At 39.5% G+C, this 13,305-nt stretch overlaps 2 protein-coding genes across 27 annotated transcripts in view; one reads left to right on the top strand and one right to left on the bottom strand.

Annotated features, from left to right (window-relative positions):
* Window positions 1–1,039: 1,039 nt before the first annotated feature.
* ptpmt1 (protein tyrosine phosphatase mitochondrial 1) lies at window positions 1,040–4,659 on the bottom strand. Its single transcript, XM_024418551.2, has 4 exons — window positions 4,375–4,659; window positions 4,164–4,244; window positions 1,903–2,094; window positions 1,040–1,765 (listed from the first exon to the last, which is right to left on the bottom strand). Exons 1-4 carry the CDS (start codon window positions 4,519–4,521, stop codon window positions 1,634–1,636), a joined length of 552 nt encoding a protein of 183 aa, XP_024274319.1. The 5' UTR covers window positions 4,522–4,659; the 3' UTR covers window positions 1,040–1,633.
* A 1,489-nt stretch (window positions 4,660–6,148) lies between these two features.
* LOC112248999 (CUGBP Elav-like family member 1) overlaps window positions 6,149–13,305 on the top strand; it is a 58,155-nt gene continuing 50,998 nt past the window's right edge. For 23 of the 26 annotated variants that reach the window (XM_024418540.2, XM_042320890.1, XM_024418530.2 and 20 more), the window contains exons 1-2: window positions 6,157–6,309; window positions 7,794–7,838. The gene's annotated coding sequence lies outside the window, so the exon portion shown is untranslated. Of the gene's footprint in view, window positions 6,310–6,333; window positions 7,179–7,793; window positions 7,839–13,305 lie in introns of those variants that run through there. The other 3 variants (XM_024418528.2, XM_024418541.2, XM_042320886.1) reach the window with 3 other exon arrangements.

The following is a 13,305-nucleotide window of genomic DNA, read 5'->3' as shown; positions in this document are numbered from 1 at the left end:
AAATTGGTTTTAAACCGTCCAGTTGGTGGCGGCAGTACACCTTTTTGGGTGTAGCCCGCCATAATACCCACAGAAGAAGACGATCAATTGAGTTATTGCGAATTGAGTTATTGCATACGGGCATTTTAGAGTAGGCGTTCCCTAACGGAAAAATGCAGATGCGTGCTAGAACGCTAGCTCGTGCTTGGCTCTGCTCTCCTTGCCCACTAAGAGTCATTTGTTCACATTGGAAATGACAGGCAGTGGTCTATCTTGGTTTAATTACATAAATATTTGTTAAAAGGTTTTGCACCACCCCATCTAACTGTGATGAAGTAGAACCAACTGTTGATGGATCTTTGTTTTACCATTTACTTTTAATGCGAATTTCAGACAGGTAATTTAACACTGGATAGATCTCATCAGCTATCTTTTGCTGTACTATTTTTAATCCAAAATGTATCTTGGCCTAGCTTAGTTGCCACTCTGTTCAGGTTCATTCAACTCCTTGTGGAATGTTAAGAGACCGATATCCAGGGCTGGTGTGGTCTGCAGTTGTGGCCAGTTAGATGTACTGCCAAATTCTCTAAAATGTTGGAGGCGGCTTATGGTAATTTCTCTATCTTGTAACAGCTCTGATGGACATTCCTGCAGTCAGCATGCCAATTGTATGCTCCCTTAACTTGAGACATCTGTGGCATTGTGTTGTGACAACTGCACATTTCAGAGTGGCCTTTGGTCCTCAGCACAAGGTGCACCTGTGTAATGATCACACAGTTTAGTCAGCTTCTTGATATGCCACACCTGTCAGGTGGAAGGACTATCTTGGCAAAGGAGAAATGCTCACAAACAAGAATGTAAACCAATTTGTGCACACAATTTTATAGAAATAAGCTTTGTGCATATGGAACATTTCTGGGCTTTCATTTCAGCTCATGAAAAATGGAACCAATATTTTAAAAGTTGCATTTTATATTTTTGTTCTGCATAATTATATACTTTCGTGTGGATATTGTCTCACATTCCTACTGCCAAAAGGACCAACTGCACAGACAACCGCTAAAGTACATTAGCATATCACTTTATTCAACATGGTTTGTAGAGGTCGTGAGAGTAACCTTTCCTGATTCAAACGCTCATTTCAACCTGGGCTTTCCAGACAATTAGGCCCCGTGTTCACTCCAGTTATGTTTCATTGGATTATGTTTCAATAGCTATCCTTTTATAATAAGATAATTATTTTCCAATATGTTTTTACAACCCATATAGAATACTATCAAACGATCAGTGAAATTAGTACCAATGAAAATATCACTAATTTTCTTAACATAGAAATTGTAATCAAATGTCCTAATTAAGGAAGAAAAAAAATCCGTAGAAACATGCTTTTAAATACACCCCCTTCACCCACCTGTCAGTACTTTGATTGGGATGGCAATTTATTATACCCCATGTTCTGATGAGCTGTGATGACACTTGAATTATACAACATTTGAGAATTATACAATATACACTTGATCCAGTTGAGTAACAAAACTATGTAAAAGAATGAGCTCAAGGTCAAAAATCCCTTCAAGCAGCATATTGTTCATCTTGACAACGCTAAATTTACAGTTTCTGTATAAGTGCAATAAGTATGCTGGCAGCCTCACTCTTAAATGGAACCTCCGCCACAGACTTGCTGATGGTACCGCCGAAGCATCTCCAGCTGTGATGAACGAATTATTACATGTGGTCGGACAGAGGCCAACATCTGACACGCTTCCTCTGGACTCCAGCAGTGTATCTGTAAACAGACCAACAAACTGATGTACAAGTTAGGTAAATACAACTAATTCAGTACTAGTGATGATCAGGATAGCCAGCAGTGGCAATCGATGGATAGCAAAGACTGTCGTTTGCTGGCCAAAGCCCTCGACTCACCCTTATGATGTATGCAGCAGCTAGTGTAGCACTGCGACAGCGTCCAGCCTTACAGTGGACATACACACTGGAGCCCTTTTCCCGGTGACTGAGTGCAAACTCCACTCCTCTGTGCAGGTTCTCTAGACTGGGCACACCGGTCAGATCCACTGTGCTGAGTCGCAGCTGCTCCACCCCCTCGGCTTTCCACTCCTGTTTCAGAACAAACAAAGCCGTTTCTAATACAAATTCACATTTGCTATTATAAAACTCACAACAAGCAATATTTGACATACAGGGCATTCCCCGGACCTTGCGTACAAGAGCACCACAAAGCTACTTTTTAAATTCGAGGTTCTGTATCTATTTGTGGCAATTAAACTACTGTACCAATTAGAGGTCGGCCGATTAATCGGAATGGCCGATTAATTAGGGCCGATTTCAAGTTTACATAACAATTAGAAATCGGTATTTTTGTACACCGATTTTTTTCTTTCTTTCTTTAATCTTTATTTAACTAGGTAAGTCAGTTAAGAACACATTCTTATTTTCAATGACGGCCTTGGAATGGTGGGTTAACTGCCTCATTCAGGGGCAGAACAACAGATTTTTACCTTGTCAGCTCAGGGGATTGAATCTTGCAACCTTACAGTTAACTAGTCCAATGCTCTAACCACCTGATTACATTGCACTCCACGAGGAGACTGCCTGTTACGCAAATGCAGTACGAAGCCAAGGTAAGTTGCTAGCTAGCATTAAACTTCTTATAAAAAAAAATCAATCAATGATAATCACTAGTTAAATACATATGGTTGATGATATTACTCGTTTATCTAGCGTGTCCTGCGTTGCATATAATCGATGCGGTGCGTATTGTTGCTCCAATGTGTACCAAACCATAAACATCAATGCCTTTCTTAAAATCAATACGCAGAAGTATTTTAAATCTGCATATTTAGCTAAAAGAAATCCAGGTTAGCAGACAATATTAACCAGGTGAAATTGTGTCACTTCTCTTGCGTTCATTGCACGCAGAGTCAGTGTATATGCAACAGTTTGGGCTGCCTAATTTGCCAGACTTTTACATAATTATGACATAACATTGAAGGTTGTGCAATGTAACAGGAATATTTAGACTTATGGATGCCACCCGTTAGATACAATACGGAACGGTTCCGTATTTAACTGAAAGAATAAACGTCTTGTTTGAGATTATAATTTCCGGATTCGGCCATATTAATGACCTAAGGCTCGTATTTCTCTGTGTTATCATGTTATAACTAAGTCTATGATTTGATAGAGCAGTCTGACTGAGCGATGGTAGGCAGCAGCAGGCTCATAAGCATTCATTCAAACAGCACTTTCGTGCGTATAACAGCAGCTGTTTATGACTTCAAGCCTATCAACTCCCGAGATTAGGCTGGTGTAACCGATGTGAAATGGCTAGCTAGTTAGCGGGGTGTGCGCTGATAGCGTTTCAAACGTCACTCGCTCTGAGACTTGGAGTAGTTGTTCCCCTTGCTCTGCAAGGGCTGCGGATTTTGTGGAGCGATGGGAAACGCTGCTTCGAGGGTGGCTGTTGTCGATGTGTTACTGGTTCGAGCCCAGGTAGGAGCGAGGAGAGGGACGGAAGCTATACTATTACACTGGCAATACTTAAGTGCCTATAAGAACATCCAATAGTCAAAGGTATATGAAATACAAATGGTATAGAGAGAAATTGTCCTATAATAACTACAACCTAAAACTTCTTACCTGGGAATATTGAAGGAACCACCAGCTTTCATATGTTCTCATGTTCTGAGCAAGGAACTTAAACGTTAGCTTTCTTACATGATACACATTGCACTTTTACTTTCTTCTCCAACACTTTGTTTTTGCATTATTTAAACCAAATTGAACATGTTTCATTATTTATTTGAGGCTAAATTCATTTTATTGATGTATGATGTTAAGTTAAAATAAGTGTATATTCAGTATTGTTGTAATTGTCATTATTATAAATAAATTAAAATAAAACGTTTTTTTTTGGTCCTCCAATAATCGGTATCGACGTTGAAAAATCATAATCTGTCGACCTCTAGTACCAATGGATAGAGAAGGGCCATCCCGCCTAGACAGGCTTTTGTTCTAACTGCTCTACCACACCTGAATCAGTTTATCAAGGTCCTGATGATGAGCAGCCAAATAGGTAGATTATGGAGCAGGACTGAAATAATATTCCACACCTCTCTCCAAGAGGACGGCCATTGAATTTCATAGGAAGTAAATCATCAGCTCACCTCAGCTGAGTTGCAGAAGTACTTTGTTTCATATTCCTCGTTCATGGTTATTACCCCCCTGACATTTTCTGTCTGCACCAGCTGGAAGTAGAAAATAATGTTGATGGCAATGCTTTTTCCCATTAGAAAATCAGTAGCTCGTGCATGCCAGCTACAAGTAGAAGACTGGACCAGTTCACAAAACCAAAAATAATTAGCTAGCTAACGTTACCTCCTTAGTCATTGATTTGAAAGGCAGGGCTCCTAGAATGACAGTCTGATCCACGCGATTGAACCACCGTCTTGAGGATACTTTTTCCATGACAACATTGTACGCTAATGTGGGATAAAACAGTACCCTTGCTAACGCCCCAGACATGATCACACCACAGCGTAGTCAGCACCTCGAATGTTAAAGCCAACTCCGACATACATGCATGGCCCACCACAAACCAACAAGATCTAAATGAATGGGACGAAAACGTGTTGTTCTAGAGGTACTATTCAACCTAACAGGCTACTTCGCCTTGTGGCCCGGAGGACTTATTACACAAAGTAAATTATTAGGTTGATTAAAAATAACCAAATACGTTCATATATTTGCCATAGGATCGTTTCGAGAATTTATATCTATCTACAAGCCATCGGACTGCTGAACACGTGAACTGGACTGACCACCTGCTCTGATTCCCCGCACGTTAGCACATATCACAACTGCTGCTACCAGACTCTTATTATACCGTTGTCCCCAATACACGTGTAAATATTGTACTATAAATTGTGCCTTCCTGTATTATACTTATGCTAAAATGTTTATTATATTCTGCCATTTACTTTGTTCGTACTCTTATTTTTTTACTATTTTGTATTGTTGAGAAGGAACCTGTAAGTAAGCATTTCGTTGGACGACGTATGCATATCCTCTAATAAAACTTGAAACACATACCCAGTATCTGTGCTTTAGAGAAGTCAGGATGAGTGTCTCGTCTCTAACACGAAGCTCCGATTCAAATTCTAGACAGATATGCAAGCGTTATGTAAAAATACGTTCGGTATTCACCAAATGTGGGGTTTCAATGAGCATCTGTCTTCATTCACTCCCGTGACGGCCGGTATGTACCCCCAAAAAATGATTTAAAAAATGTCTTACATGCATCAGGGGAAAAACCCCACTATTCGGCACCTACAATGTATTGAGCTTTTGTAGACTTCCGACCTGTGCATGGCAATAAGTTTAGTGCTATCCGGGATCATTGGGATGTGAGTGAATAGGCATTCTTTCGATTGCGTGTACATTTATATTTAAACCTTCATTTGAATATCGGCCTCAATGGGACTAAATTAAGACAGTTTCTCAGCGAAACTCCATATCTGGTGAGTAGCACACGTATTTCGACATAACGATTGCAGAGCTGTCTAGTTTGAATCGGAGATTCCTGGGCCTTGGAGGGATGTCATACACACCATCAACTTCTCTAAAAGCAGATACAGGGGCAGGATCAGCCAGCTGTCAAAACCTGAGAACTAGCAGCTGAAAAACATGACCATATGTGTAATGCTTGTTTCAGACGGTGTTTTACAACAGACTTCTCAGAATTCGTTTCACATGCTGCCCAAAATATAGTTTTTCCCTTGCACCTGATGAAGAGGCAGCTTACATCAAAATGCACTGATATATATATTGAATGGCAACGCAATAACTTTGCAGGTGACCATCGAGCTATAAAATAACAGAATGACTACATAACATCCTCCCATGAGAAAGGATATAGAACTTACCATGTTTTGACAGAGGGGACACTTGTTATTCTAAATGACACAATGGGTCTAAAGGCGCCCCGAAAACTCAAGAAAAATGGTTTAATATAACGCACATTTAGAAAAAGCTTAAAAAAATATTTAGCTAACGTTGTTTGGTCCAACATTCACTTCAATTAAAAAAACATCCCCGACGGTCACACCCCCAATCCCCTGTTTCCGAGAGTTTGATGGTAAATGCAGGAAAGACCGCCATTTTGCAAGATAGAAGTACAAGTCTAAAAGTGAGCTGGACAAGAAAATAATCGAAACAATTAATAAACCACCAAACATACACTTAGTACAGTGATAACACACTGTGTTGGCTAAACACGTAGGTAGTCGCATTTAAAGTTAAGACATCACACAGGTAAGTAGGGTAAAAGTAAAATTATTCGCCAGCTAATTTATCTAGCTATCAAATAAATGTGTTATCCGACGCTAGATAGCGGCGCACATTCGGCTTGTTTATGGATCAGTCAGCTGGCTCAGCAAAGAGGGTCACAAACAACATGCGTCATTAAACTGCTTTCCAGAAAACTAGCTACCTGTTTGCTAAATGGAACCATTCTTATAACAACAAACACATAACTGCTAGCTAATGTTCCCAAATACGCATGATTCTTCTTTTGATAATGTTTGCATTTAGCTAACAGAAGACTGAAATAGCCAGTAGGTGTGCTCATCAACAAGCTAACGTTACTAGTACCACCGAGCCTGGTTCTAAACAGATAACTGTTAGCCACACACTACGAGTTGACTAGCTAGCAACAACACTTTCTGTTTCATAGAACAGTTACTGTTAGCTGCCAAATCTGCTAATATATTGGATTTGATGCTCAATACACTAGAAACAAACACGCAAAGCATCTATTTCTACTCGCCTAACGTTTGAACAAAAAAATTCTAAATGTTGAATTGAGACGAGATCTGTTGAACATTTCCAATTTTTACAACCCTTGCATCAATCAATAGAATAGTTAGCTAGTAACGTCCGTAAACTAACTAAATGAGGGTTGAGGTCAGTCTACTTCCCTCGAACGTCTGTTCTCAGGCCACATATGAGTGAGCTGCAACAGTGGCAGTTCAAAAACAGTGGTTGAGGCTTGTGTTCTTCAAGGGCAACTATTTAAGTTGCCAGTATACAGTAATTGTGGTTAGATATCACGACAAAACAAAAATTACTCTGACTGGTGTCTTCATAAGTGTGACTTCGATGGATCTCTCTGCAGTGCACCGGCAAGTCACATGCCTACAGTTCGCTGTATTCATATTCAATGTAACCTATTTTCAAATCTAGCGTTTTCATACATAAGAATGTAGCTGTCAAATGCAACTTATGTGTCTAGAGAATTGCTGATGTATGATAACTGGTTCTCTACAAGTTCGTTTGGAGTAATGACTAATTTTATGAGATGGCGTTTAGTTGAACAGACCAGTGGTCATAACCTCACATGACATACATTTTTCATTATGCATACAAGATGAGCATAAGCAATGTTTGAAGTATTGACACATTTATAGAAACTGATTGCATACAAATAATTCAGTCATGTCACTGGTGCATTACAATCTGACCTATAGCACTGGTAATGTGCTACACTGGATGGGGGTGGTATGCATGACAAGTTGAAGATGGCTTGTTTTAGTTTTTCAATGCAGTTGAGTTGTCATGGAACCACGGAGTCCTCCAAACTGGAGAACTTGACAATTTATGTTAGCAGGTTTAGATCTCGGAAGCAGATCATCAGTCCTGACTCTTGTCTTATTGCTTAAAATGCGAAAGTGCGAATCAGTGGCTGATAAATGTCAATCGCACAGATTTGGTCATTATATGTATCTATTTGTTAACAGGATAAAGGGGGAAGAACCATTAACTACGTGACAAGCAAACCCAGGGTAAGTCATCAGGCTAGGCATTCTCAGTCCCCCTTCTCTCTGATTAGAATCTACTGCTTAGAGGTAGACTACATCCCCATAAAGTCCTTTTAAGCAATGGTCTCAGCTGGCTTAAAATAGTATTCAGAGAGCTGTAGTAGTAGTAGCCTGTTGGATCGCTGAAACAATATGGCTATTTCAATGCCTTGATGCAGGGCAAGTAGGCTATTTAAGTCATGGCCAGAGATTCATTTTCATCACATGGGCAGAAAAAGCACAAGAGGTTCTAAACATGATTGCCATCGTAGCCTTCTTATGGCCGAATTGAAATGTTTCTAACAGAAGAAATATAAAAAGCAAATGTATGAGAACACTTTGGAGATTATGGGGACATTGTCAGACCAAAGGTGAGGACACAACAGTTCACCTGAATCCAAACATTACATTTTTAATTGGATGTGCATTTTACATTTACTGTACTTTTCACAGCATTTGCCAGTAATGAAATCTGAAAGTAATCTGGATACATTCAGTAACAAATTAAGAATATTCATTGAAATGTTGGGGTAGGTACAACAATAACAAACAATTAAGCTCTCCTAGGTTTGCGATTGAGGAACTGAAGCATGCACACTTGTAGTTTGTTTGGAGCCCAGCCCATCACAAAATAACTTGTTGTTTATGCAATCCAAAAATGTTCAATCTGGGTCCGGTGGGCATCATTTGAAAGCTTATTCTATTGCCAAAATGTGTTGCTTAGTTATAAAATACGATCTTAGTGTTAGGCTTTCACAAGGCACTGAAGACAAACAGATTGTCATTTTGGTGCATATATAATTGAGTCATGAGTTCATTCAAATGCTTGTAACTGGGAATCAAAATGGCACGCACATACTCCATTATTTCATAATGATGCTTTACATTGGTCCAAATGTGGAATCCGTACCCTCATATTCTGAGCTAGTCATTCAAAAAGTATGGTTCACAGATCTAAGGGAATCTGAACAACCCTTTAACTGGAACAGAATATGGAAAATATTACCTTGGTGTCCCGTAATCCGAACCATCAATTTATACATTTAACATTTGTTCAGACTGTATTTAACACCATGAAAAGTTTTATGATGAAATTTGCCCCAACTGTTCACTGTGTCCCCTAAATCAGGTAGGCACATTCCTTCATATGATGTAGTAGTGCCGTGCAGTTAAATGCTTCTGGGACGACGTGCATGAATGTACACTTTAAATGTGTTGCATCTTCTGTGTTACTTAACGATGACAGCTCCTTGAATCACTCAATCAGAGACAATTATTGCTGGCAGGCAACACTGCCGCAAAAAAAGATGTTGGCTCTTAAATGACAAATAGCCAACTCTGAAATCGCCAGTGAATACAGTTAGAAGTTGTAACATTAGAATTATCGACGGTGAGAATGAATGGTGCTAGTCAAGCAACAATTGAGGTCTGGATAAATATACTTGACTCTGTAAAGAATAATCTCAGGTAAAGCCTAACACATACATACAAACAAAATATACACTCAGTGGCCAGTTTATTAGGTACACATTCACGGTACTGCCAACCAACCTGTGTTGCTATGCGGGGTGGGAAGAGGTGGAAAACATGGTTTCTGTGGGGGGGGGTCTCCTTTCTTTACATACCAACTTTATTATTACAAAATCCTGTTATCAATATAATTTCTCTGTATGTATTCGTTCTTTGTATTTTTTTTTTGCTTTAGTGTGCGTTCTGCGGCCAATTCTTCTGGGTCGCTTATATCCCAGCCTTATAGTTCACGTACCTGCATTATGTTGCACAATAAGACTGGGATACAAACAACAAAAACTAATTGGCCGCAGACCACACACTTGAATGCACTCTTTTTTTCATTTGACATTTTCCACTATCACTTAAGTTAAACTTATTGACTTACTGTTGATTTAATCAGTATTTTTTTGTTTGTTTTTGCCATGAGGTCTTGTGGTTACTAGTTGCAGAGGTGTGGTGCCTGTTGTTATTTGGGAGGTAACTAGCCAGCAACATAGGTGAAGTTGGACAGTTTCCATATGTGTCACACTAATTTGGATTGTACACACTTGTGCTTATGTTGTTTTAATAAATGCTTTGTTCCTGTAACTGTGATGTCCACATTTATAACGGTAATGATGATAACATTATAAATTATAACAATAGCCTACAGTGTCGTTTGAAAAAAGGGTTGTGTATGAGGCCTTAGATTTAGCCTCTGAGTGCTGTATTTCCTTTTATTGCATCATGATTTGTCAACAGGCTTTTAGATGCCATTTTGAAAGAAAGACACAAAGATGTTGTGGAATGCTATGGAGTAATTCAATGATTAAGTGAGGGGAGATGACTCCTGTTGGCTGAATTTTCAAACAGGTGTGACAGACCCCTCCTTGTACTGTTATAATTTTTTCTCCTTGTATTATTATATATTTTTTAAACCTTTTTAACTAGGCAAGTCAGTTAAGAACAAATTCTTATTTTCAATGACGGCCTTGGAACAGTGGGTTAACGGCTTGTTCAGGGACAGAACAACAGATTTTTACCTTGTTAGTTCGGGGATTCGATCTTGCAACCTTTCGGTTACTAGTCCAATGCTCCAACTAGTCCACTAGGCTACCTGCCGCAGAATAAGAATGAAAAAAATCGAAGAAAATACTTACTATTTAGTTTCTCACTGACCAGTCTCAGAGAGAATACAGTACCTTCAGAAAGTATTCATACTCCTTTACTTTTTCCATATTTTGTTGTTACAGCCTGAATTTAAAATGGATTAAATATAGATATTTTGTCACTGGCCTACACACACTACCCCATAATGTCAAAGTGGGATCCTGTTTTTTTATTTTTTTTATAAAATCATAAGAAATGAAAAAAAGTATTCCATCCCTTTGTTATGCCAAGCCTATATACAGTGGGGCAAAAAAAGTATTTAGTCAGCCACCAATTGTGCAAGTTCTCCCACTTAAAAAGATGAGAGGCCTGTAATTTTCATCATAGGTACACTTCAACTATGACAGACAAAATGAGAAGAAAAAAAATTGAGAAAATCACATTCTAGGATTTTTAATGAATTTATTTGGAAATTATGGTGGAAAATAAGTATTTGGTCAATAACAAAAGTTTATCTCAATACATTGTTATATACCCTTTGTTGGCAATGACAGAGGTCAAACGTTTTCTGTAAGTCTTCACAAGGTTTTCACACACTGTTGCTGGTATTTTGGCCCATTCCTCCATGCAGATCTCCTCTAGAGCAGTGATTTTTAGGAGCTGTTGCTGTGCAACACGGACTTTCAACTCTCTCCAAAGATTTTCTATGGGGTTGAGATCTGGAGACTGGCTAGGCCACTCCAGGACCTTGAAATGCTTCTTACGAAGCCACTCCTTCGTTGCCCAGGCGGTGTGTTTGGGATCATTGTCATGCTGAAAGACCCAGCCACGTTTCATCTTCAATGCCCTTGCTGATGGAAGGAGGTTTTCACTCAAAATCTCACGATACATGGCCCCGTTCATTCTTTCCTTTACACGGAACAGTCGTCCTGGTCCCTTTGCAGAAAAACAGTCCCAAAGCATGATGTTTCCACCCCCATGCTTCACAGTAGGTATGGTGTTCTTTGGATGCAACTCAGCATTCGTTGTCCTCCAAACACGACGAGTTTAGTTTTTACCAAAAAGTTATATTTTGGTTTCATCTGACCATATGACATTCTCCCAATCTTCTTCTGGATCATCCAAATGCTCTCTAGCAAACTTCAGACGGGCCTGGACATGTACTGGCTTAAGCAGGGGGACACGTCTGGCACTGCAGGATTTGAGTCTCTGGCGGCGTAGTGTGTTACTGATGGTAGGCTTTGTTACTTTGGCCCCAGCTCTCTGCAGGTCATTCACTAGGTCCCCCCGTGTGGTTCTGGGATTTTTGCTCACCGTTCTTGTGATCATTTTGACCCCACGGGGTGAGATCTTGCGTGGAGCCCCAGATCGAGGGAGATTATCAGTGGGCTTGTATGTCTTCCATTTCCTAATAATTGCTCCCACAGTTGATTTCTTCAAACCAAGCTGCTTACCTATTGCAGATTCAGTCTTCCCAGCCTGGTGCAGGTCTACAATTTTGTTTCTGGTGTCATTTGACAGCTCTTTGGTCTTGGCCATAGTGGAGTTTGGAGTGTGACTGTTTGAGGTTGTGGACAGGTGTCTTTTATACTGATAACAAGTTCAAATAGGTGCCATTAATACAGGTAACGAGTAGAGGACAGAGGAGCCTCTTAAAGAAGAAGTTACAGGTCTGTGAGAGCCAGAAATCTTACTTGTTTGTAGGTGACCAAATACTTCTTTTCCACCATAATTTGCAAATAATTTCATTAAAAATCCTACAATGTGATTTTCTGTTTTTTTTTCCTTCTCATTTTGTCGGTCATAGTTGAAGTGTACCTATGATGAAAATTACGGGCCTCTCTCCTCGTTTTAAGTGGGAGAACTTGCACAATTGGTGGCTGACTAAATACTTTTTTGGCCCACTATAAGTTCAGGAGTAAAAATGTGCTTAATAAGTTGCATGGACTCTGTGTGCAATAATGTTTTTTTAACATGATTTTTGAATGACTACCTTATCTCTGTACCCCATACATACAATTATCTGTAAGGTGCCTCTGTCGAGCAGTACATATCAAACGCAGTCAACCCACAAAACCAGGGAGGTTTTCCAATGCTTTGCAATGTAGGGCACCTATTGGTAGAATATTGAATATCCCTTTGAGCATGGTGAAATTATTAATTACACTTTGGATGGTGTAGCAATACACCCAGTCACTACAAAGATACAGACGTCCTTCCTAACTCAGTTTCCGGAGAGGAAGGAAACCTCTCAGGGATTTTACCAAGAGGCCAAAAGTGATTTAAAAACCATTGGATTTTAATGGCTGTGATTGGAGAAAACTGAGCATGGATCAACAACATTGTAGTTACTCCACAATACTAACCTAATTGACAGAGAGAAAAGAAGGAAGCCTGGACAGAATACAACATATGCATCCTGTTTGCAACAGGGCACTCAGGTAATACTGCAAAAAAATGTGTCAAAGTAATGAACATCTTGTCCTGAATACAAAGTGTTATTTTTAGGGCCACTACAACACATTCGTGAGTAGCACTCTCCATATTTTCAAGCATAGTGGTAGCTGCATCATGTTATGGGAATGCTTGTAATCATTAAGGACGGGGGAGTTTTTCAGGAAAAAAAATAAATGGAATAGAGCTAAGCACAGGCAAAATCCTAGAGGAAAACCTGGTTCAGCCTGCTTTCCACCATATACTGGGAGATTAATTCACCTTTCAGTAGGGCAATAACCTAAAATGCAAGGCCAAATCTACACTGTAGTTGCTTACCAAGAAGACAGTGAATGTTGACTTGAATCTACTTGAAAATCTATGGCTTGGGCAGTATCCAGATTGTCATACCAACCTT

Source organism: Oncorhynchus tshawytscha, linkage group LG04 (assembly GCF_018296145.1).
Source record: "Oncorhynchus tshawytscha isolate Ot180627B linkage group LG04, Otsh_v2.0, whole genome shotgun sequence".
NCBI lineage: Eukaryota > Metazoa > Chordata > Actinopteri > Salmoniformes > Salmonidae > Oncorhynchus > Oncorhynchus tshawytscha.
This window is presented reverse-complemented; position numbering and strand designations above follow the sequence as displayed.